The following is a 25450-nucleotide window of genomic DNA, read 5'->3' as shown; positions in this document are numbered from 1 at the left end:
GATCCACTCGGTCAAACCCCCTCGGCAAGCTTTAATAAGTCAAGAAAGGCAAAGATAGAAAGGACACATTACTGGCCACATCATCACAAGCACCTTGTCCACGTCATCAGGCCGCATCAACTAAAACTGTTCCCAAGAAGTTGTAGCAGACGTTGCACTGGACACCTCATCAGGGACTACAGTATATCTGGATGGGGCATCAAGACTGCTGCGGATGCAATCAACTTTACCCTTGTTTGCCTTGCAAACAATCCACAGTGGACCTCTGAAGAGTCTAAAACTCCATTTCCTGGAGTTGATGTCAACAGACCCCTGATAATACAGAAAAGCTCCACCAGATGGCTACTTGAGGATGAGATGGTAGCAGGGCAGTGGGCCTTCTTCGCCTCCCTCACTGCTGCACAGTAGGCACAGTTATGTTTTATGTGTGCCCGATCAGTCTCACAGCACATCTTTCGCCGTTTGCATTCAAGCCATCGTCCAGCCTGTTTCATTGCCCATAAGCTCACTGGTGTACCAAAGTGCAAACCGGGCTCCAAAATGCCAGAGAGGGCGCTCAGGGGCAACCGTGTCAAGGGCCCGACACACCTCACTGTTCCATAGTGTGACAAGGGCTTCAACAGGGTCACCTGCTCTATCTACTGGGAACTCCCCCAGGGCATTTAGGAATCCAGTGGATTCCATTAGTCTCCAGGGGTGGACCATCTTAACCTGTCCACCACCCCTGCAGCGGAGGATCAGAGCCATAAGGATCAGAAAGTGGTCTGACCATGACAATCCACCCCCCCATCTCCAGACCACCCCTTGCTCCATTTGGAGCAAAAACCAAGTTAAGGGTGTGCCCTGCCCTATGTGCTGGGCTGGTGAAGTCCCATGAAGTCCCAATCTGGAACACTAGAGGCAGCCTCAGCATGGACATTGAAATCACCCAGGACTATTGTTCTGGGCTCCTCCAATACCACAGCTGAGATGGCCTCCACCAGCTCAGTCAGAGAAGCTGCCGGGCAGCAGGGTGGATGGTATACCAGCAGCAGCCCTAGCGTCCTGTCTCCTTGGGCCAACACCAGGTGCAGGCCCTCACTGCCAGCTTCAAGATAGTGGTTTCCTGTTGACAGAGATGGAAGTTCTGTAGACCACAGCAACTCCTCCCCCCACCCCCATCCCTGCAGCCTGTGCTGGTGTTGCACTGATTATCCAGGTGGGCAAAGCTGGGTCAGATGAACTCCTCCCAGTTCACCCACTCAGGTGTCGGTAATCCACAACCAAATCGGCATCTTCATCCACAATCAAATCATGGATGAGTGTGGTCTTATTGTGTATTGTGCCAGTGGGCACAGCAGATGAGCAACGAGGAACCCAGCCCATTACCACCCTGGGCTCCTGCTGGGAGGAAGGGCGGAATATAAATCAAATAATAAAATAAATAAATAATCCATGAGAGTAGTGGGAGCGAGGAACAAGGCGTACATAGCCTTGCCCTCGTCTTCTGTGGTAGATTAAAGATTAATGGTAGATTAAAGGGTTAAAGATTAATGCTAGAACCTCTGCAACCAAGGGTCATGTCATAACTATTCCTGAAGTGGAGGAACCAAGCTTCAAGAAAGTTGTCTGTTTGTATTCCTTTGCGTGTAATAGGTAACTGTTTATCCAGATATCCAGATGGTATCTGCTAAGTTGCATTATGAAGTAAAACCTGTATTTTATGAACACAAATGGGAACACAAAAATTGTAGCATAAAATATAAACTACTGCAGATTCACATTTTTTATTACAAAAACACTTGGCATGTATTAAATACTTCATATACATAAATTAAGTAATCCTTACAACTCTGTACCATAGATGGAGGTATTAAGGATGAGGGATTGTAGCTTTCCTAAGGCTAACAGGTGAGATCATGGCTGGGGTGAACTTTGCACCATGGCTTTCACAGCATATGTTCATAGCCACCACACTATGGCCTGGTTCATACATCCTAAGACAAACCATAGCTTAATGCAAACATGTGAGAGCACACAAGCTCTGGGAGAGGATATCATAGCCACTTTGCTCCTTCTTGATCATTCTGCTATTGTGCTGACTAAGCTAAGCCATGGTTTGGCTTAGCATGTCATTGAAACCCAGGCTCAGGGTTTTGTTCTCTTCTAATCACAAGCTGTAACCAAGGTTTGTTCTATGGTTCACAGCTCATGGTTTGTCTAGGATAGCCAAACCAGGGGTCTAAGTTAGGACAAAATGCTAAGCCAAACCATGGCTTAGCTCAGCGTAGTAGCAGAATGACCAGGAAGGAGCAAAGTGGCTGCAATCTCCTCTCCAGGAACCTCCACATATGCAAGTTTATGCTAAGGAATGGCCCAAATATGAGAAAGGACTACAGGATAAACTCCAGTATCAACAATCTCCTGTGTTCATGTGTGCTCTAGTTCTGTTGACACAGCAGCTCTATGACTGTTCTATTTAACATGTTTAGGATTAGGGTAGTGCTTAAGCTGCAGCGAAACACATCTCTGTTTGCTCTGCTTTTTCTCTTTCAGATCAGGTTGTCCAACTGGATGTTCAGTGAGTGTGTGTGTGTGTGGGGGGTTGCTAGCATTAGTCTTGTTTTATCTTTTTATTGTTGTTTTGGGAGAAGTGAGCTAGCTTGCTGCGAGCTATCACATTGTGGGCTCCCTTGTTGTGCGCTAGCTTGCCGTAAACCAGCCTGCTGTGAGCTAGCTTGTGAGCTAGCTTGCTGTAAACTTTTACATTGTGAACTTCCATGCCACGAACTAACATTTTCTGAACTTTCATCCTGTGGAGTTAGAGGCTGGGGCTCGTATGCACATAATCCTGCATCTTTAATAAACTGAGAATAGGCAAGGGCATCACTTCGTGTTCCAGTCCGAGATTTTTGCTCTAGAAACAAACCCATGTTATCCCTGGGGGGGAGAGCAATGCTTCTGACAAAGAGAGGCTCCTCTATTTCTAGCAATTCTCGCACATACCGTGAAACTTCCTGAAAAGCAAAAGAAAGTTGTAACAAAATAATCTCTATTAGCAAAGTAAATGTGTTGTTTCTCTGCTCAGTTTTCATCCTTGTATGGTATAACAAAACAGCAAGTCAGGAAGAGACCATAGCTCAGTGGCACAACACATATTATGCATGCAGAAAAACCCAGTTTCAATTCCTGACATCTTCATTTAAAGGGATCATGTGTAGTACGTAATGGGAAAAATCTCTCCATGAGACCCAGGAAAGTTGTTATCAGAGTACTTAATACTGGACTCCATGGACAAATAGTCTGACCTGGTATAAGGCAGCTTCCTATGTACTAAGCCTTTAATTGGGAAGGATAAAAACCTGAAATGATAGTTAATAGAAACCTTTGTTGAAGCAGTTTCTTTTATGGTTTCCTAGAATTACTCTGGCTGCTGCTATTTTATGTTATATACAAGGTTTTTTAATTTATATAAGAACGTCTAAACACAGGGAGCTATCTAGTATAGTTCTACCATAAGCTTGCAATAACAATAGTTTTAGGACCTAGGACCCAGCAACATTATACAGATTTTACTGATTTAATATTGCAATCCTAAAAACATAAGAAATGACCTGATCAATCAAGATCCTGTTCTCACAGTGGCCAACCAGATGCCTCTGAGAAGCTCTCAGGCAGGATCTGAGTGCAACAGAACTCTCCCCCCTTGTGATTCCCAGCAACTGGTATGTATTTTAATACCATACTGCCTCCAACAGTGGAAGGAGAACATAACCATTGTGGCTAGTAGCCACTGATAGCCTTATCCTCCATGAATATGTCTAATCCTCTTTTAAAGCCATCCAAGTGATGGTGGCAGTCACTACATAGTATGGAAGCAAACTGAGAAAGTATATGAACACCATCAAAGTGAGACTTCTGTGATGGACCAAGCACACTGTAAGACATCCTGTTGTTTCCGGGCTAGATTCAAAGTGCTAGTTTTGACTTATAAAGCCTTACACGGTGCGGGACCACAGTACCTGGCGGAACGCCTCTCCCGATACGAACCTACCCGCTCACTACGTTCAACATCAAAGGCCCTCCTCCGAGTTCCGAATCACAGAGAGGCTCGAGGGTCGTAACAAGATCTAGGGCCTTTTCAGTGGCTGCCCCCGAATTATGGAACAGTCTCCCCAATGAGGTCCGTCTGGCGCCTACACTTCTATCTTTTCGGCGCCAGGTGAAAACCTTTTTATTCTCCCAGGCATTTTAATCTACCTTTTAAGCTTTTAATGTATATGAGGTTATTTATTGTTTATATTTATGTTCTATTGTTCTTGTGATTTTATTGTATTTTATCCTATGCTGTACACTGCCCTGAGAGCCTTCGGGCTGTGGGCGGTATATAAATTGAACAAAATAAATAAATAATAATAATAATTAGCCTGCCTTGCTGTGGGGAAAGTCACACTGAAGCAACCAGGCAATTCTTTGTCCCCCAACAAAATTCTTCACTGCTCCACTCCCTCACGCACAGTTCAGCCTTCCTAATCCGACCCCTTGAACTGCCTAGTCTGAGACAGGCCATTATACCATCCAGCCCAGCATGGTCTCCTGGGGCTGGCAATAGTCCTCCAGAGCCCAATGATCAATTACTGTTGTTGTGAATTATATTTATTTTGCATAAAGTTTCAGTGAAATTGTCAAGACTGCACTTCTTGCATTTCATGAACATCTGATTATTTTGTCCCTGCCAACCAAGGACAACACTTCATCTATCGCTCCACAAAAGCTTATGCCATAATAAATTTGTTAGTCTAAGGTGCAGTGAAATTCTTTGTTTCTAAGCACACTTAGGAAAACTAATCGAATTAAGTGTAACTTCAAGCTATTCCAGGGTATGGACTGAAAGTACATGAGGCCACTAAAGCTGCAATCCAAAACACACTTACCTGGGAGTAAGTCCCATTGAGCCCAATGGAGTTTACTTTTGAGTAAGAGTGTATTGGATTGCAGCCTAACTTGCTGAAGCTAAGTAGGTCTGGGTCTGGTCAGTGCCTGGATTGGAGACCACCTGTATGCTGCATTGGGTTCCATGACAGAAGACAGACACCTGTCCTTTTTTTGTATTAACCCTCTACAGTTCCTCATTTAAGTAGCCACACTCAGTTACATGGGTTTTAAACAGGAACACAAATAATATTTAACATGCCAGATGTGTGAACAAAAGCAATATTAATGTGAGTTTATGCTTCCATATCCTTTAACACTCCACAGTCAAAGCTGTTCCACAGTCAATTGGAAGCTGAATTGTACCCAGGGGTGGGTGTAGTCATCCGGGGTCTGAAGTGGGTCTTACACTCCTTCCTTTTTGGGGGGCAGGGTCCCTATGTCTTCAGCGTCCTACAAGCCAATCAGCATCAAAGGGGAGTGTGTTAGTCACTAAGAACCTTCTAATATGCTTCCTTATCCTTTTCTGCTGATAGAAGCCGATCAGAGTGAAAGGAGGTGAGCCACTGAGAAGACTCTTCTCGGTATCTAACAAGCTCCCCTTTCATGCTGATTGGCTCCTAGGTATGTCTGTTCTTGTGGAAGAAGGCACAAGCAGGAAGGTCTGAGGAATGTGGAGATGATGACAGCAAGCAAGCAGGTGAGGGGGTGTGGCTGTGAGGGGGTATGGCACGACTATCATGAAGTAACCCTGCACTTCTGCATTACTGATTTTAACTCTGGTTTTCTACATCAAATTATCTGGTAGCCTTGGTGGATAACCTGCTCAGAGAACTGGACAGGGGGAGTGTGTCCCTGTTGGTTCTACTGGATCTCTCAGTGGCTTTTGATACCATTGACCATGGTATCCTTTTGGGTCGCCTTGCTGGGATGGGACTTGGGGGCACTGTTTTACAGTGGCTCTGTTCCTTCCTGGAGGGGCGTACTCAGAAGGTGGTGCTGGGCGATTCCTGTTCGACTCCTTGGCTGTTGGCCTGTGGGGTCCCTCAGGGCTCAGTTTTATCCCCCATGCTATTTAACATCTACATGAAACCGCTGGGAGAGGTTGTCCGGGGGTTCGGGGCCATCAGTATGCTGATGACACCCAACTCTATTTCTCCTTCCCACCTAACGCCAAGGAAGCTGTCTTGGTTCTAAACCAGTGCCTGGCATCAGTGACAGATTGGATGAGGGTGAACAAATTGAAGCTTAATCCAGACAAGACAGAGCTGCTTCTGGTCAGTCGAAAGGCAGATCAGGGAATAGGGATGCAGCCTGTGCTGGATGGGGCTACACTCCCCCTGAAGACACAGGTTCGCAGCTTGGGTGTGCTTCTGGACTCAGCCTTAAACCTGGAGGCTCAGGTGGCTGCGGTGGCCAGGAGTGCTTTTGCCCAGTTAAGGCTAGTACGTCAACTGTCCCCATTCCTTGAGACGCCTGATCTGGCTATGGTGATACATGCCTTAGTTACATCCCGTTTAGATTACTGTAACATGCTCTACGTGGGGCTGCCTTTGAAGACTGAGTGGAAACTTTAACTGGTACAGTGAGCTGCAGCCAGAGTGCTAACGGAGGCTGGCTACAGGGATCATACATCTCCCCTGTTACAACAGCTCCACTGGTTGCCAGTTTGTTTCCGGGCACAATTCAAAGTGCTGGTTTTGACCTATAAAACCCTAGGTCCAGGCTATCTGTCAGACCGTATCTCCCAATATGAACCTGTCCAGGCCTTGAGATCTTCAGCAGAAGCCCTCCTCACGGTCCCAACACCCTCACAAGCACGACGGGTGGGGACGTGAGATAGCGCTTTTTCGGTGGCTGCCCCTAGGCTTTGGAACTCCCTTTCTAGGGAGGTAAGAATGGCTCCCTCCTTGCTGTCTTTTCGTCGGCAGGTGAAGACTTTTTTATTCCAATGGGCTTTTGGAACAGAAGGTGCTTAGGACAGGGCCTTAAGAGGTATGCTGTATTGCTCATAGTTTTAATTGCACTATTTTTTAATTGTTTTAAGTATCTTGAGTGTATGTTAATGTTTTAATGTTGCAAACAGTTTCATTTTAGCTTAATGCAGATTCTTGTATCTTTTTATTATATGTATCCACTTTTATCTGTAAGCCGCCTTGAGTTCCAGTTTTGGAAAAAGGGTGGGGTAAAAATAAAGATAATAAAATAAAGATAATAAATAATTTTGCCTGCTAACATAACACAATCGCCAACTATGCTACAACTGCAGAAGTGGTTACACAATGGTGGGCATATCTTGCATATTAAGGTAGCCAGTGGTCTCTTCTTCCTGACTGCCATGCCTCAGTATTCCACCCCCTTACCTGTGAATATATATCTGAAAGTACAGGGCAAAAGTACAGCCTGAGAATTTCATACATGATGCCTACCTGTACAATAAGCCCACTACAAACCCATAATATATGTGGTGGTTGTTTCCAGCCATGCTATTCCAAAGCTAACAAAAAAACCGCATGGGTGATCACTATTGCAAAATTGAGCTTTAATCTATTCTAATCTATACTAATATATTTATGCTGAAAAATGTGGAAAAAAGACACTGTCCCCAGCTGTGTCACAAAATGCTCCTAAATTCACTGAAGGCAATGCAAGTATTATTCTAGTCATTATACATGCACAAATTCTGCTGCAGTCCGAAGCCCCAAAATCAGTATACATTAATACTTGGGAGGGAAAATGGAAATCTAGATTCTGCGGAAAAACTGAATGAGTGAATACTATCAATTTGGAGGGGGGAAATTTTTGAGAAAAAAATGGTCTCAACGCAAGTGCATATGCCTACATCACTCGTGACTGTTTTGCAACAGTCACATAACAAAAGCTTCCCTTCTACAGAGAAGATACAATTGCAATTTGTTCTCTTACCTTCATATGCTCAAAGTCAGTTATTCCAATCTGTGGTAAATTAGAACAGTTTACATGGATAAGTTTGCGCCCAGAGATAAAGTTTGCAGTAAAACACTCCTGCTTAAAACAAAAAACAGAACATAGCATAGCATATAGTCTGTATGAGAAGTGGCACAACATTACTTTCCCCCCCGTTTCTTCACCAATGGCATGTAATAAATGTAACAAAAATCCAAAAATTCACAGAAGTTGAGCTGGGCTACAACCCCTATTTTCTCACATATGCTGCCCTGGGCTTCTTTGGGAGGAAAAGTGGGATAGAAATTTAATAAATAAAATAAATGAAATATGGAAGAACTATTTACATTGCTAAGTTTTTCCTCCCATAAAACATGTACTGGAGATCTGGATCTTGACCACAGTCTGCCACTCTTGTTGTGTTCTCCAAGTGGTAACAAGTTTCCTCCCAAAGTGCAGCACTTACCTGCATTTTGTAATATTTGTGTTTGTTTATGGATACAGAGGTTGAATACAGCTGGAGGTACAACTTAAACACTTTAAAATCTTCCAGAATCCAAAAATGTAGCTCTCTGTTGGTCTTAGCCAGACTCCAAACTGCCAGTCTATTCTTCTTTTCACACAAAGACTCCTTGTTTACATCATAATTTTCTCCTGATATCTAATCCATCTTTGGAAATTGCTTTTTTTTTGCCACAGTGTTTTCCTTGTGGCAAGGAGTTCTACAGCTCAGTTTTCCTCAAGCTAAAATACAGACATTTGATCTGAAGTCATTGTGACTCATTCTCCCCATTTTAGGCAGAATTTGCTGATTCAAATTATATTATATCTTTCCCTTCCCTCCTCCACTCCCACATAACTCTCAAAGTACTGTTACCCATCTCCTGTAATTTCTTATCCCATTCTCCTTCCATACTCAACTTGTACATTATTATTATTCTTAATCTTTAATCTCACTTCATAATTATCTTCAACACCTCTTCTAGCCCTTTCCACTCAGAGAAGGGAGATCTTCCTGACCCCATGAACCTCTCTGTATCCCTTCCAACTTTACATAGTATGCATGCAGTGCTGATACAGTGCAGGCAAATGAGGAGTCACTGGGCAGGCTGTGGCACAGAGGCCGACCTTAAAGTGGCCTTAGGACACACTGATTTAGATCCATTCCAATCTAGGCTGGGGCTCGGCCATGGGACTGAATTGGCTTTGGTCACCCTGATGGATTACTTTTCCTGAGAGTGGGACAAGGGGAGTGTAATCTTGCTCCTTCTCAGTTCTTCTGCAGCTTTTGATACCATTGACCATGGTATCCTGGATCAGTTCAGTGATATGGGTATTGGGGGCAAGGTGTTACAGTAGTTCCAGTTCTACCTATGGGGTTGAGTCAAGAGAACAGTGTTGGGAAAGTGCTTTTTGGACCCCTGGCAAGTATGCTATGGGGAGCCGCAGGGCACCATTTTATTCCCAATGCTATTTAACATCTGTTATTATTATTATTATTTATTTCTACCCCGCCTTTTGGCCAAAAGGCCCTCAAAGCGGCTTACAAAAAACACAAATATAAAAATACATCAATAAAAACAATACAATTTACAAAAAGCAGCAGTTACAATGAAGCTATTTGGAGTTGTCATTAATGGATTTGGGATCAGTTGCCATCTTTACGCCAATGACACTCAGCTCTATTTCTCCATCACATCTAGAGATGTGAAAGCCTAGGGGGGGAAACACGTCATCATCCCCCAATTTTTCCTGGGCCTTCACATCTATGCAGGAGTGGGCTGGATGACAAAAACTAAACTCATCTTGAATCTTGGCAAGATAAAGGCTCTGTGGGCAAGTGACCTTGTGTCCAAGGAACTGGTCAATTGCCTGCTCTGGATGGGGTTGTACTCCCTCTGAAGGAGCAGGTATGCAGTCTTGGTGTGTTCCTGGGTCCAGCTTTATCAATAGAGGCCCAAATGGTCTTGGCGGCTAGGAGTACTTTTTACAGGCTTCAGATAGTACGACAGCTGCAGTGGTTCAGGCACTGGTAACTTCAAGACTGGATGACTGCAATGCACTCTATATGGGATTTCCCTTGCACTTTATTCAGAAATTGCAGTTAGTGCAAAATGCTGCAGCATGATTGCTGACAGAAATAAGAATCTGTCAGCATATTACACCTGTACTCAAAGATCTGCACTGACTGGCAGTTTGCTTTGTTGTCGTTATTATGTGCCTTCAAGTCGATTATGACTTATGGCGACCCTATGAATCAGCGACCTCCAAGAGCATCTGTCATGAACCACCCTGTTCAGATCTTGTAAGTTCAGGTCTGTGACTTCGTGTTTCTATTGGTATATAACGCCCTAGTAGCTTGGGACCAGTTTACTTAAGGGATTGCTTTACCCCATTCACTTTGATCACTTCAATCTGCATAACTTGCACTTTTACAAGTGCACACAATGTTTGTTCCACATTTGTGAGGAGTAATTCCTTTAGTGTGGCAGCAGCTATACTCTGGAACTCCCTGCCCATTTATTTATTTATTTATTGCATTTGTATACTGCCCCATAGCTGAAGCTCTCTGGGCGTTTTACAACAATTAAAAACATTAAAAACAAATATACAAATTTAAAACACATTTTTAAAAAGCAATTTAAAAACGCATGCTAAAATGCATGGGCGAAGAGGACATTGACATTAGGCAGGCACCTTCACTATACTGTTTTAGATACCTGGAATTTTGTTTTGTGTCAGTGAGCCTACCCTATTTCTGGGATGAATAAGGAGGGGGAACATTTTCTGGTTTAGATTCTCTGTAGAAACATTAGTAACACAGGAAAGAAGCAAAGTAAGAAGAACACAAAATACAAAAATATATTTCTCCATCTTTGGAGATGGCAGGTGTTGCCACCACTCACCGTATGCTCAGAGGCACATGTTACCAAATTCTTCCAAGCTACACAGCAAGTGGATTGGACTGTGAAAGACCAACCCAAATTGTGTTTGCATTTTGACAACTTTGTAGGGCAGTACAATATCTCAGAGAGGAGGTCAGGTCTCCTGCTCCCCTGGTGCATTCACTATAGCTGCCCAGTTTCCCTGCTTGTTAAAGTTTGGTAGAAATATCTGTGGGCTATAGGTACATTCTTAAACCGCAAGTTTTTTTGCGTATTAGTGAATTTCCTTGCTTTTTAATCCAGGAGGTAAGAAATGGGATCCTTCGCAAGTTTGCTGAGAATGGATTGATCATTTGCATGCTTATTGAGTTAAGTGGGATTTACACACACACATACGGCAATCATGCTTAGGATGAAACTGACCACAGGGGATGGGGAAGGGAGGAGGGGGAGGAGGGGGAGGAGGGAGGGGTGGAAAAGCAGAGGGGAGGACTGGGATGGGAGCTGGCAGGAGGGGGCGGGGAGAAGAAGGACAGATGTGTAGGCTGCTGTGAAGTATGTGTGTAGAGTTTTCCAGAAAGACAGTACAGTACAGAACTGACTATAAAGGGGTTAATCTGTGTTCAGGACTGCCAAGGTCAGCTCACAGCAGATGCGGCTGGCGAAGGGCAGTGAAAGCTATATATCCTTGAAAGCAAAAGCACAAAGTGTGGGGGATGTTGTTAGAAGTTAGGAGAAGCCAGGAATGCGTTTATGTCTGTACCTTAAAGTCAGTAAAGACTCTTAAACCTATAACTGCCTGCATCTATCTACCTTTGGGTACACTGCTGCTAGCTACAACCGGGTACAACCGGTCACTGGGCATACGTGTGAAATCACCGCTACAACAGGGGTTATGGGCCCAGGCTACGCCCCAGAATAGGCAGCATTCGAACCCAGAGTGAGACAAGAGAAGGGGCAACCAGTTCAGCAAAGAAGCAAGCGAGCCAGGAGCTTGGGAGAAGCGGTAACGTGGCTGAGTGCTTGATCGAGAAAGGCGAGGGAGAAGTGTTGTGCGGAGATGGCAGTTTCACTTTCAGCCGGAATGCCTCTGGAGAGGCTCACAGAACGTAATTATTCTAGCTGGAGACTTAGAATGCAGGCTTTCCTAACAAAAGAAGACTTATGGCAGGTAATCGAAGAAGACCCACCAGGAGCTCCGCAGCAAGCGTGGATTCGCATGGATGAAAAGGCAAGAGCGTTTATTATATTGGCTTTAGAAGACTCTCAATTATTACACGTGAAAGAACGGCCAACAGCGAAACTTATGTGGACTGCTTTGAACGAAGTTCATGTGAGACAGCCAGCCAGTAGCAAAATATATCTAGCACGTAAACTTTATCAGATGAAGCTGGCTGAGGACAGGACAATGTCTGAGCATTTGTTGGAATTACAAAGACTGTTTGCAGAGCTGCAGGAGCGGAATGTAGAGCACACACAGTTGCAGAGAGTTTATATAATCCTATCTTCATTGGATTCGTCTTGGGATCCGTTAGTCAGTTCATTAGAGGCTATGCAAGATGCAGGCTTGACTACGGATTACGTCTCAGGCAAGCTTCTCCAGGAATGGGAGAGAAGAAAAGAAGCCGAAGGACGAGAGAAAATGGAGAAAAGAGAAAGCAGGAAGACAAACTTCAAAGACACAGAAGCAAGGTCGTTTGGACTAAAAGCTTGTTATTATTGTGGTTCGAAATCACATCTACAAAGAGACGGTGAAGCGAAGCGAAGAGGACGAGGCTGGAAGCCGACAAGTGTGCAGCTGGTGAGTGCTGGGACTAATAAACCGAAAAGCTGTGAGAAAAGAGACAGTGATGTATGGGTTGTTGATTCTGGAGCCACCCATAGCTTAATAAAGGACAAAACTTTGTTCAGAACTTCACTTCCCGTGAAAGAGGACGTTGTGCTGGCGGATGGCACACGCAGAGAGGTGTTGGGAAGAGGTACAATAGAACTCAGTGTATTAAATACATCCATGACAGATGTATTGTATGTACCAGGTTTGGAATGTAATATAATGTCTGTAAAGAAACTGAATACAATGGGATATACTGTAACATTTAAACAAGGGACGTGTGAGATACAGAAAGGAGACAAAATCTGTATGCAGGGGTTTCTGAAGGATTCACTGTTTTACATTCAATTCAAACACGCAGGTTGTGCTGCTACGAGTGCTAACAGAAAGCCTCATGACAGCTGCGTGCATCTCTGGCACAGAAACCTAGGACACGCTAGTTTTGGTACAATCATGAAAACCCCCAGTAATAGTGTGGATGTAACACTGAAGGAGTGTGACAAATATATAGAATGTGATGTGTGTAATCAAACAACCTGTTACTGGAGTGGATGGGGAAAACATAGAGGAAACTGTAACATTGAGATGCTCTGAAAGAGCTAACCTGGGGAAACCACCGGAAAGGTTTCGGATTGGCACAATCAGTAGTAAAGAAACAAATAAAAACACAGAAAAATATGATGAGGAAACGTTGTATCTAGATTGTGTGAAACCATGATTGTCTGTAATGATTGTAATCCTGTAAAGCAATGTATCAAACCTGTATTGTTAGTGCAAATGTATGTCTTTATGGAAAAGGTGGGAGCTGTAGGCTGCTGTGAAGTATGTGTGTAGAGTTTTCCAGAAAGACAGTACAGTACAGAACTGACTATAAAGGGGTTAATCTGTGTTCAGGACTGCCAAGGTCAGCTCACAGCAGATGCAGCTGGCGAAGGGCAGTGAAAGCTATATATCCTTGAAAGCGAAAGCACAAGTGTGGGAGATGTTGTTAGAAGTTAGGAGAAGCCAGGAATGCGTTTATGTCTGTACCTTAAAGTCAGTAAAGACTCTTAAACCTATAACTGTCTGCGTCTATCTATCTTTGGGTACACTGCTGCTAGCTACAACCGGGTACAACCGGTCACTGGGCATACGCGTGAAATCACTGCTACAACAGATGTGGTCATTTGCATGTTTATTGAGTTCAGTGGGATTTACTCCCATGCAATCACGCTTAGGATAGGTAAAACTGACCATGGGGAGGGAAGCCTGAAGTGGACAGGGGAGGAGGCAGAAGGAAGAGGGCAGGGGAGAAGAAAGGGAGAGGAAAGGGGAAGGAAGGAAAAGGTAGGTCTGATCATTTGTATGATTATTGAGTTGAATCAGATATACTCCTATGCAATCATGATTAGGATAGGTAAACTGACCAGGCTGGGCCTGCCAACCAAGATGTCTTCTGTATCTTTCAAAGTTGTGCTGGGGGAAGGGAGAATTCTACCTTGTGGTTTTTCCCATTACAGTGTTGCAAGAACACCTGCACTTGGCTGACTTTCTCTTCTCCTAAAGATACAGGATCAGTCTCAGGCCCTGAACCTGGCAACCCTACCTCCCACCCAAATTTAAAACAAAGCTGTCCCTGGCCACATCCACACCAGGCCTCTATTACACTTTGGACAATCATTATTTATTTATCTATTTATTTAGTGTATTTATATACCGCCCCATAGCCGAAGCTCTCTGGGCGGTTTACAATAACTAAAAACATTAAAAACAAATAAACAAATTTAAAAACACATCTTTTAAAAGCAATTTAAAAGAATTTATCATGGCTTCTCTCAAAGCCATGGCTCAAAGCCAATCATGGCTTCTCTGAAAGAATCCTGGGAAGTGTAGATAGTGAAGGGTGCTGAGAGTTGCTAGGAGACGCCCTGTTCCTCTCACAGACCTTCAATCAGAGTGGCTGACTGTTAACCATTTTCTCAGGGGAATAGGAGTCTCCTCTCAGCACCCTTCACAAACTACACTTCCCAGGATTCTTTGAGGGAAGCCATGACTGTCTCAAGTGAAATCAAGCCTGGTGTGGGTGTGGCCCTCTTATTAGCCAAGCCCAGCAGCTGTGAGGCTTTTAGAACACTGACAGTTGGTCCTTACTGAGCATGCCCTGTGTTATAATAGGCTTCCAGCCAAAATTTCTTAAATTAATTAAAAACCAACCAGGCATTTTTTAAACTTTTAAACTGCAGTAGATGAAGGTCAGAGTATGGGGCAAGGTCAGCATTAGGATTACAGGTACTCTGTGAACATGGCTGATTTTTAATGAATTTCAACAGATTATGAGAACTCTGGCAGAAAAAAAGTCCAAAAGGGCTCTGAGGTTTCTCTCTCTCTTTTTACACTTTGAACTGTCTATTCTCTCTGACTGTTTTGTGTATCGCCATGAAAATTGAGAGGGTTGTTAAGCAAGCGTTTCTGAGTTCAGGACTATAAGTTTTGTAAGGTTTTGTTTTGATATGCGTTTATGGGAAGCATCAGAATGACATGCGGGGGTACTTTCCATTTAACATTGCGGAATGTGAAAAATCCATGCTGGCTATAGTATACAGCCACTCTTGTGGCTGTATAATCACAGGACTAAGGATTTTCAAAGCAGGTTCCACCCTGAGCCTTGCCTCAAAAGGAGTCCAGCCTGCCCTCCCCCCTCCGCAACAATGTCAAGATTGGTACCTTGTACTGGGGGAAACCCAGTGCTTCGATCCATTCAGCTACCTCTTCAGGGGTCCAGGCTAAATAGGAGGGGCCAATCAGGACGGGAGTCTTGAGCTCGCGAGTCAATTGTTCCTCAGTTCTCTCTTCGGTTTGAGGCACCGCTTCGCATACAGATTTAGCAGAATCTACTTTGAGACTCGATTCGGGACAGAGTGTGATGCGGGGGCGGCGCCTCTGGCGCCGCAGAGTCCATCCACCTCCTCCTTCTTCTTCTTCCTCCTCCTCCTCTTCGTCGTCCTCTTCGTCTCCATATTCGTCGTCGTCGTCGTCGTCCTCTTCTTCTTCTTCTTCTTCTGCCGCGTCTGCTACATCTTCCAGCTCCTCCGCGTTGTCCTCCATCCTTATAGAAAAGGGATGCGTGTCCCTCTCAGTCCGGCGGCGGCGCTATGGCAACGCGTCCTTCCTGGAACGGTCTCCATGGTTACCAGAACTTCCGGGAAGTGTCGCTGTCTTTCCTTTCCCCATTCCGCTTTTCAGGGAAGACTGTGCCGCAGCTTGACGAAAGCTGTCCTCGTTTGCGGCCGGCTTTAGGCGGGAACTCTACAGGGCAGAGGCCTGAGAAGCAGCGGCTGTGGTCGGAGTGGCCGTTGCTTCGATCGCCGCTCGGCTCTTTCCGGGTGTGCTCGGTTCCACTCGACTCTCCCCGACTCTTTTCGGTTGGCTCAGTTCCCCGCCTTTCCATGTCGGACGTGCTGGCCGCTGCGGTTGGCACCCGCTTCGAACCCTCCGCGGCCGGGGGCTTGGGCAGCGTCGACGAAGACAGTTGCCTCCGTGGTGGGGCTGGAACCACGGAGAAAAGGTGCCTCTCTCCGCCGCTCCTGCCTCCCTCAGGTACTTCAGGGGTCGCCCATAGATCTGCTTCTGGTGGTCTCTCACGGCTCTCGGGTGGTGATGGGGGCGGCGCGTTTCTGTCGGGCCTTCCCTCGCCATCTCACTGAAGGAGCTCTCAAAGAGGGCAGGGCAGAATTAGTAGCTGCCTGTTTGGAGGGGGGGGAGGTTGGTTTGCCATCTCCTGCTCCTCTCCCCCACCTTACAAGTCCCCTGTGCCCTAACAACTGCGCTGCAGACAGAGATTCTACAGGTGCTTCCTTCCCGGCAATAGAGACGCTGTGACAGGATATGCTGCACCTGTTGAATGAGTTGCTTCCCTGTTGGGGGTGAGGGAAATGAAATAAACAGGATAAAGTGCCGACCTTTAGTTGGGACTGAGGGGCCTGAGCCGGGGAGGTCGCGGGGGGGGGATCGGAACGTGTTTATCTTGGGAAACGGATTGGGCGTACTGCACAGAGCCTGTGAGGGAAGCAGCCTGGGCTGGGACGGTGGGGTTGTGTGTGTGGAGCTGGGACGGCAGGTGTTCGAGACAAGGAATCGTGGAAGCCTGAAAAGGAACCTTCTAAGACCAGCTGGGCGGGGTGCGTGGGTACTGGAAATATCATTGCTCACTATCTCCACCCGTTTCTGCTCATTTCAGCAACCATTAGGAAGAGCATTTGATTTCTGTTTCGAGACAGGCCCTCCTAGATCTCCGTTTTAAGTATGCGATCTCTCTGGGAGTAATCCTGCTTTGTAGGATTACTTGCAGCCCGAGTTTTCGAATGGCCACATACATGCTGAAAGGACAGAAAATAATCTCTCCCCTACTTACCCTGTTACGCCCTTTCTGGATTTGCCCCATTTTGCACTCACCTTCCCCTGACACATAACTGAAGTTACAAATAATATTCACTTAAAATTAAATGTAACAGCATCCCTTCGCTAGCCTACTCCTCTGTAGATATAACTCCATACCAAAATAAGCCTTGAGTGGTGGTGGATCAAGGATTTTTCTGGAACCATTGTTACTTGGACAAGTGGTTTACAGAAAGAATGGGTTGATTGTTGTCTTGCCTTTATGTTGATCTTCAGCTGTTAGGTGCTCTCTGGTAAAGGTGTGTTCGGGCAGAGTAGAACAGTGGCATAAAATAATCCTTGAAGATATGTTGTATCCAGACAACCGTTGTCCATATTGATGTAGAGGTTGGTGCCTGTTCTGTGACCTCAGAGGTATTCCGCATTTGTTTAAAAATTGTAGTATTCCAATAGCCAGAGGTGAAACCAAAGAGCATGGAACCAATTTCCACTATAACGGAAAGATGAGCATTAGGAAATCTGGATGTTACAGAATACTGTTAATAAGCAGATCACCAAGAACTAACTAAGTACTCTGTTGCTGAAAAGTGGAACAGTGTTGAACAGGTGTGAGGACAAAATTATAATATTGCATTAGAAGTTTGCAATACCTCTCAGTGTTGCATTTAATGCTCAAGAAATAATATGGTTGATATTATGCTGTAGTGTTGCTTGTTTGTCAGGAGCTAGTCTCTAATAGCTTCTGTTCCCCTGGGGTACAGCATTGTTTAGTTTTTTCCTGACATACCAGCTGTTTTATAATTAGGCTAATGCACCTTGGTGTAACTGTTGCATCATATAATAGACAGTAGTAACATTGCCATAAAGTTTTTTGCTTTCTTTTATGCACCAGGAACTTCCTTTTAAATTTCAAGTGTAATAACACAGCATAAAGGGTCTTTAGTGAAAACAAAGGAAGTATGTTGACTGATTATTCAACTGGAGGATCCTAGAAGTACAGGGTGTTATTAGTTTGTTTCCTATCTTATGCCTGACTTTCCAAGTGCACAGCAAATGCTCTTTTCTCTGCTTCAATCTCTCTGCTTGCAATCCATTACTTTCTTTGAGAGCTGGTGAAGCATTGTGGCTGAAAAGCTGGGCTATGGATCAGGATGTCTCCACTTCAAATCTAGTTTCTGCCATCTGAACTCACCAGGTAGACCTATTTATTTATTTATTATTTATTAATTAGATTTATATACCGCCCCATAGCCGAAGCTCTCTGGGCGGTTCACAACATAAACATCCAATATACAATTAAAATATATATTAAACAACTTAAAAATAAAATAATTATACCAGAAACCTAAACATAATTAAACACATAAGCAGCTACAAAACTCAACACTAAAATAGTAAATATTAAAAAAGTATTAAATTGGTTGAAATATTAAGATGTTAAGATGTTAAATATTAAAATATTAAATATTAAAATATTAACATATTAAAATGCCTGGGAGAAGAGGAAGGTTTTTACCTGGCGCCGAAAAGATAACAATGTTGGCACCAGGCGTACCTCATCAGGGAGAGAATTCCATAATTCGGGAGCCTAGGGAAATCATAGACTTAATCTCTCATTTGATGTCTGAGGGTAATTTTTGACCTACTTGTCAGGATTGCTTGTCAGGATTACAGCAAAATAATATATGTAAAGTGCTTTGAAAAAACATTGTGCAAATGCTAGTGTTGGTTAGCTCCTTCATACCTATGTTAACATACAAAGGTTGAGGGTTAGTGATATTAAAAATGAATGCATCTGTTCCTGTAGTATTGGGTTTCAATGCTGGCTTGGAGACAAGCTGGTGACTATCCTAGAAGGAGATGAGAGTGCTGGACTTCTTTCTCCTTTTATGTTCACAAAGCTAATGTAGTATTTTTTTCTTAAAAACCACAGCTGTCATAGTGCAGCTGTAACATCATCAAAGTAAACACTTGCTTCCGTTTTTGGTGCCATACAACATGTTAACTTCTACAGTTGTGAGAGGAAGTGCCCTCTCCACTCTTCTCTCTTTGTCCTTTTAACTTTTTTTAAAATCATGATGACCCTCAGAACTTCTAAACCATTGGTGGCTCTGGTTTCTGAGTAGATTTGTTTTTTTAAAAAAAATAAAAGTAAAGGAAAATCCTCCCCTCAGTTCTGTGACATGCTCCCCCTTATGAAAACAGTATTGGAGCCTCATGCCTCTACTGTAAGTCTTTCTCAACAGCTTCTCAGGTTTCTGCCAGTTACTACCTACACATTTTCAAGCATATTCTCACAGCTGTTAGACTCTAAAAATGTGTTTTCTTTTTTTAAAAAATGAAAACAAACAGAAAAGCCTGAGATTCTTAGGATGCTGAATTCTGTACTTGATGCCAAAATCTGTACTGGCCTAGAGAAATTGTGGAACACAACCTTGTCTGTAGTTAATATCCTTTATATTTTATGAAAAATATAAGGTAGAGGGATCTTTTTACATAAAGCCCAGAAAAAGGAATTATTAAATTAGTTGTTGCATTCATTCATTGGCAATCACTCGTGGCCGAGTAAGATTGTCTTCCAAGATAAGGTCTTTAGCGGTGGGTCCGTAAGTGACTGTGAAGGCCAATTCTGGATCCACACAGCCTCCCACAGTGAGGACATAGGTTTCCAGATGGAAGATGGTCATGATGAGGATTTGCTTGACGTGCCTTCCGCTTAGCTTGTTTGTCCCTTTCCCCCTGTACTTCAAAGTCCATAGCACCTTTGATAATGGCCGACCTCCAATTGGGATGCTCATGGGCCAAGGCTTCCCAGTTCTCGATGCTTATGTTACATTTTTTTAGATTAGCTTTGAGAACATCTTTAAACTTCTTTTGCTGTCCACCAATATTCCATTTTCCATCCTTAAGTTGGGAGTAAAGTAGCTGCTTTGGAAGAAAGACGGTGATCAGGCATTCAAACAACATGGCCGGTCCAGCGAAGTTGATGTTGGAGGATCATTGTTTCAACACTGGTGGTCTTTGCTTCTTCCAATACGCTAACATTAGTCCGCCTATCTTCCCAAGTAATTTGCAGAATTTTCTGGAGGCAGCGTTGGTGGAATCTTTCAAGAAGTTGGGAGTGGCGTTTATAGATGGTCCAAGTTTCACAGGTGTACAGTAAGGTCGGTAGTACAATGGCTTTGTAAGTAAGCATTTTGGTCTCCCTGCGAATATCCCAATCCTCAAACACTCTACGTTTCATTCAGGAGAATGCGGCACTCGCAGAGCTCAGACGATGCTGAAATTCAGTTTTTACAGAGAGATGGCTGCCAAGATAAGAAAAGTGATCGACATTCTCCAGCATCGCACCATTAAGCTGTATTGATGGAGCTACAGAGGGATTGGTTCGCACTTGCTGATGAAGCACTTTGGGTTTTTTGATGTTAAGCGAGAGGCCAAGCTTTTCATATGCTTCTGCAAAGACATTTAGGATCGTTTGAAGATCTTTCTCTGAATGTGCAGAGACTACATTATCATCAGCATACTGAAGTTCTATGACAGAGGTTGTGATTACCTTACTTTTTGCTTTCAGCCTACTGAGATTAAAAAGCTTTCCATCTGTTCGATATGTGATTTCCACACCAGTGGGAAGTTTCCCCTCAACAAGGTGTAGAATCATGGCGATAAAAATAGCAAATAAGGTTGGAGCAATGACACATCCCTGTTTGATGCCTGATCCCACTTTGAATGGATCACTTTGAGAGCCATTGTTATCCAAACTTGTTGCCGTCATGTTGTCATGGAGGAGTTGCAAAACATTCACAAATTTACCAGGGCATCCAATTTTCAGAAGGATGGTCCAGAGAGCAGTTTGATTTACTGTATCAAAGGCCTTAGTCAGATCAATAGGCGCCATATACAGAGGTCGGTTTTGCTCCCTACATTTTTCTTGAAGCTGTTGTGCAGTGAAGATCATGTCCACTGTCCCCCTGGAAGGGCGGAAACCATTTTGGGATTCAGGGAGGATGTCTTCTGAGTTAGGTAGGAGGCGATTTGCAAGGATTCTTGCAAGGATTTTACCTGCGATAGCAAGAAGAGAGTTGCCTCGGTAGTTCCCACAATCTGTTCTATCACCCTTCTTGAAAAGAGTGATAATTATGACATCCCTAAAGTCTTCTGGAGTCTCCTCCCTCATCCAGATTTTTTTGATGAGTTTATGAAGTTGTTGTGTAAGTTCAGGCCCACCTTCTTTAAAGACTTCAGCAAGAATCCCATCAGGTCCACTAGCTTTGTTGTTCTTCATTTGATTAATGGCTTTACTGACTTCATCCAAATTAGAGGATACTACAAGCTCATCTCTAATTTGTTGTTGCGGGATTTGTGAGAAGACCTCATCAGCCACAATAGAGTTATGATTAAGGAGGTTGTGGTAATGCTCTTTCTAACACAGTGCAATAGACTCTTTGTCCTTTAGAAGTTTGGTACCTTCTGTTGAACATAAGGGATTTGTACCATAATTTGTTGGTCCGTAGATGGCCTTTGTGGCATTAAAAAAAGCCCCGTGCATCATGAGCATCTGCAAAATGCTGGATTTCTTGAGCTTTCTTTATCCACCAGGAGTTCTTAAGTTCTCTAGTTCTTCTTTGGACCTCAGCCTTTGCACTGGCATAGATTTTTTTTCTTAGCAGCACAGTTAATGTCTTTTTGCCATATCTGGAAGGCTTTCCTTTTCTTGTCAATGATATGTTCAGTCTCACTATCATTCTCATCAAACCAGTCCTGATGTTTCTTAGTTTGGTATCCAGTAGTTTGTTCACATGCTGCAATAATGGAAGTCTTCAGTTTAATCCAGTGTTCCTCAATATTTTCAGGGAGTTCCGTAGGTAGGTGTTTCTTGAGAGTTGTTTGAAAGCAAGCTCGCTTAATAGGATCTTGAAGGGCATGGATGTTCATTTTACGCCTTGGTTTTCTTCCTTGGAGCCTACGTTGAGAAACAGTATTAATGGCTATAGTGGATCAAATTAATCGGTAATCTGTCCAGCAGTCATCGGCACTCGTCATGGCCCTGGTGAGGAGTACATCATGACGATCTCTGGCACGGACAACTATGTAATCCAGGAGATGCCAGTGCTTCGACTGAGGGTGCTTGCATGATACTTTAAATTTATCTTTCTGGCGAAAGAGTATGTTTGTGATAACAAGATTATGCTCTGCACATTTTGTCAGAAGTAGAATTCCATTCAGGTTGCTATTGCCAACTCCTTCTTTCCCAATGGTTTCTGGCCATAAATCAAAATCACGCCCAACTCTTGCATTGAAATCACCCAGGAGGATAATTTTATCCTCTTTAGGTATCTCTGATAAGATGGTGTCCAGCTGGGTATAAAAATTTTCCTTGATGTCTTCATCAGCATCTAATGTTGGTGCATAAACACTTACAATGGTTGCCTGCTGGTTTTTGGCGAGTTTTAATCAGAGAGTTGAGAGTCGTTCATTAATGCCGGTAGGAACTTCTGACAAGAGCTTCACAAGATCATTTTTAATAGCAAAGCCTACTCCATGCATTCGTCATTCTTGTTCAGGCAGTCCTTTCCAGATGAAGGTGTAACCTCCTTTTTCTTCCTTCAATTGTCCCTCTCCTGCTCTTCAAGTTTCTTGGAGTACTGCTATGTCAATATCAAAACGTCTCAACTCCTTTGCAATGATGGCAGTCCTGCATTCAGGACGTTCACTATCTGTATTGTCCAGCAATGTCCGTATATTCCACACTCCAAAGTTCATTTGTCTTTTGTGACAGCTAAGTGGTGACCCCACTGGACACGGTGATCCAGTCAGGGAGAGAGATGAGGCAGACTACGTTTAGGGCAGCTTTTCTAGCCCCTTCCCCATACGGGGTGAGCAGAGTGGATCCTGAATAGGACTGCTCAGTCGTGGATACAACTGCTAAACAACTCAACTGCCTCGGTCCTTGAGCCAGGATGACTGAGTCTGTATCCACCGCCCATGTGCCAGTCCATGACTAGGGGCTTCCGGATTTCACAGTCCTGCCCCCGTCGCCATTCGCCGATCGCCATGGGACTTTTGGTTTGGTTTGGTTGGAAGACACCTGTGTGTGAATTTGTTTTATGTGGGGAGATCGGTGCATGATGATCAACACACAATCTTGACAGAAAAAGGCTTTGATCCAATGGCATGGATACCATGACGATTGGAAGTCTTTTATCTGCTGCAGTCTTCATCCGCCTTCACAGCCATTGTAACATACACATTGTCATCCTCTGCCTGTTCTGCTGTTGAGGACTTTCTTGGATCATTCTTTGTCTGGTTCCTCTCCCTTGACCTTACCACCATGGGTGACCCTGCTGAGAGTACATGACTCCCGACGGCATCGCTCACAGGGTTCATTGGAACATGCAAGCCCACTCACCACTGCAAGGTGACGATCCAGCGAGGGGTAGTTGTTGCAACTATATCACAACAAACATTTCTTTATTGCTTTGTACAGCTTCCTGAAAATCAATTAAATTGAACAAAAAGGCAGTGCAACAAAATTACCTGTAAAATTATTTCCCAAATGGTTTACAATACTGGGAAGATAAAAGTCTAAAGGTGGCTTTCTAAATCCATTTTGAGAGTCGGTATCCCATGATTCCTCCTGATAAAAACCATAGACTCCCCTTTGCTGGGGGTGATAGGAGCTAATGTCCAACAACATTTGGATGGCCACAGGTTTCCCAGTCCTGCAGTAGGTCGTGTTAAGCAACTATTATTCTCCCCCTTCCCCCGACTCTCTGACATGCACACGCGCACACATCAGAGTTGAAATGGATTATGTTGTATGGATGACGAGAGAATATATGGAATGCCCTGACAGCACTTTGGTAGTGCCAAAGTATTATTATTTCAGCACTGTTCTCCATATTTTCCAGTCTAATTCTTTGCCATTCTCCATACTTCCTTCCATTTCTGCAAATTGTTCCCTAAAATTTTACATTATTTGAAAAGCTGAATCTTGGAATCAGACTAAATTGTACAAAATGAACAAGTTTATTTAAATGTAATTAATGTGCAGAATTTCATTTACCTTTATGTAGATTTTCTGGCTTATTAAAACATCTGTGCAGTGTACATGCAACTCTAACAATTGCCGTAGTATTGTGCTTTATTACCGTTCTGAAGATATGGGCTTAGATAAAAGCCGTTATGGTATTGTTTGTTCCCAGTTCCTGCATTAAATGTACAGTTGGTGAACAATGTATACCAGAGCTCTATAAACAATGAATTTAATTTGTCGCTCCTGGTCTCGGCTTTAATGGATTGAAATAATAAGACTAATGGTAATCGGCTCTCTTTCTTGGTATTCACTACTGAGAAGGTCATGACTAAAAGATTTACAATGCCATCCTGTTCTCCAGTGACAGAAAGCATGTCTCTGTGTGCTTCTCAGTGATTAAGAGATGGGCCTGATTTGTTTGTTTAAAAAGTTGCCCCTCATTATCCTTCTACTGTTGCTGGTTTTCACCTAATATTAATGTCGTCTCTGATTTTTCCACTGCTGTTTAAGAGCTGAGAGGGGCAGTTTTACAGGCATCATGATGAGTAGTGACAGGGGCCTTTGCTTCTGCTTTTCCTGCACCCTAATGGAGAGAAGCAGCTGCAGTGAGAAATATTTACAGTTGGTTAGTACTAGTGATGTGGGGTGGACTGTTATGTTTTTCATTGGATTGTTTCCCAGTTTGGAAATACATTTTCTCAAAATTTGAATAAGTACTATAATGAATAGATACAATATAAATCAGAATGTGCAACTGAAATGGATACAGTACCTCACCTGTGAAATCTAAAATCAAAGTTATTTTCTTTTCATATCACTGTCCCTATGTGCACAACTTTTCAGATTGAATATGTTCATAGTTTTCAGTGCCTTCATTTTTTCTTAAAATCCAAATTATTTAAGGGAAGTATTACTATTGAGTTGTCATACCTTAAAATATTGTGTATTCCAGTTTTGCTATTTTTGGCTATTGAAATTTTTTTTAAGATGTTTATATAGCAAGTAAAATGTGGAATGCCTTTTTTAAAAAGGTTTTGCTTTCTAAATATAAGCCTAAAAACTAAACATGTTTACTAAATAAGATTAATTTTAGAGGAAACAATTTCCCCCCTGGAAAACCTATATCATTGGCTGGGAGTGACAACATGTTGCTTAATGCTGGGTACTCCCTTTGCTATGGTGCCAGCAGCCACTTTGTAATCAACACTGCTGCTATGGTATTTCCATCAAGCCTCATATATCTCTAGCATTCACAAACAGTATTGCTTTCTGGAAATTTTACCTTATATGTTTCTGTTTATTTTAAATATATATATTAACTCTGCAGCCAATTCTGAACTCATTGGCTGCATTCAGACAATTATCTCGATTTAATACCAGCAAGCCTTAGGAACATAGGAAGCTGCCTTATACCAAATCAGACTGTTGGTCCCTCTAGCTTAGAATTGTCTACCAGTAACTGGCAGTGACTCTCCAGGGTTTGACAGG

General features: G+C 43.4%; 2 protein-coding genes across 9 annotated transcripts in view; one reads left to right on the top strand and one right to left on the bottom strand.

The window, feature by feature from the left end:
• Positions 1-1788: 1788 nt before the first annotated feature.
• On the bottom strand, positions 1789-15958 carry SAMD15 (sterile alpha motif domain containing 15). Of its 5 annotated transcripts, none has more exons than XM_061611868.1 (3): positions 15256-15958; positions 7837-7938; positions 1789-2996 (listed from the first exon to the last, which is right to left on the bottom strand). In XM_061611868.1, the coding sequence occupies exons 1-3, from the start codon at positions 15634-15636 to the stop codon at positions 2613-2615; spliced, it is 867 nt and encodes a 288-aa protein (XP_061467852.1). In that variant the 5' UTR covers positions 15637-15958; the 3' UTR covers positions 1789-2612. The 5 variants fall into 5 exon arrangements, with proteins under 5 accessions (XP_061467852.1, XP_061467853.1, XP_061467854.1 ...); XM_061611869.1 differs by having other exon boundaries at positions 7837-7935; XM_061611870.1 differs by having other exon boundaries at positions 7837-7866.
• TMED8 (transmembrane p24 trafficking protein family member 8) overlaps positions 14742-25450 on the top strand; it is a 58955-nt gene continuing 48246 nt past the window's right edge. The window contains exon 1 of one of the 4 annotated variants that reach the window (XM_061611864.1): positions 14742-14820. In XM_061611864.1, coding sequence (XP_061467848.1) covers positions 14778-14820 — 43 coding nt within the window. In that variant the 5' untranslated portion in view covers positions 14742-14777. Of the gene's footprint in view, positions 14821-15512; positions 16129-25450 lie in introns of those variants that run through there. The other 3 variants (XM_061611863.1, XM_061611862.1, XM_061611866.1) reach the window with 3 other exon arrangements.

The sequence above is a fragment of the Rhineura floridana genome, chromosome 2 (genome assembly GCF_030035675.1).
Source record: "Rhineura floridana isolate rRhiFlo1 chromosome 2, rRhiFlo1.hap2, whole genome shotgun sequence".
Lineage (NCBI taxonomy): Eukaryota > Metazoa > Chordata > Lepidosauria > Squamata > Rhineuridae > Rhineura > Rhineura floridana.
Note: the sequence above shows the minus strand (reverse complement) of the source record. Positions and strands in the feature narration are given on the sequence as shown.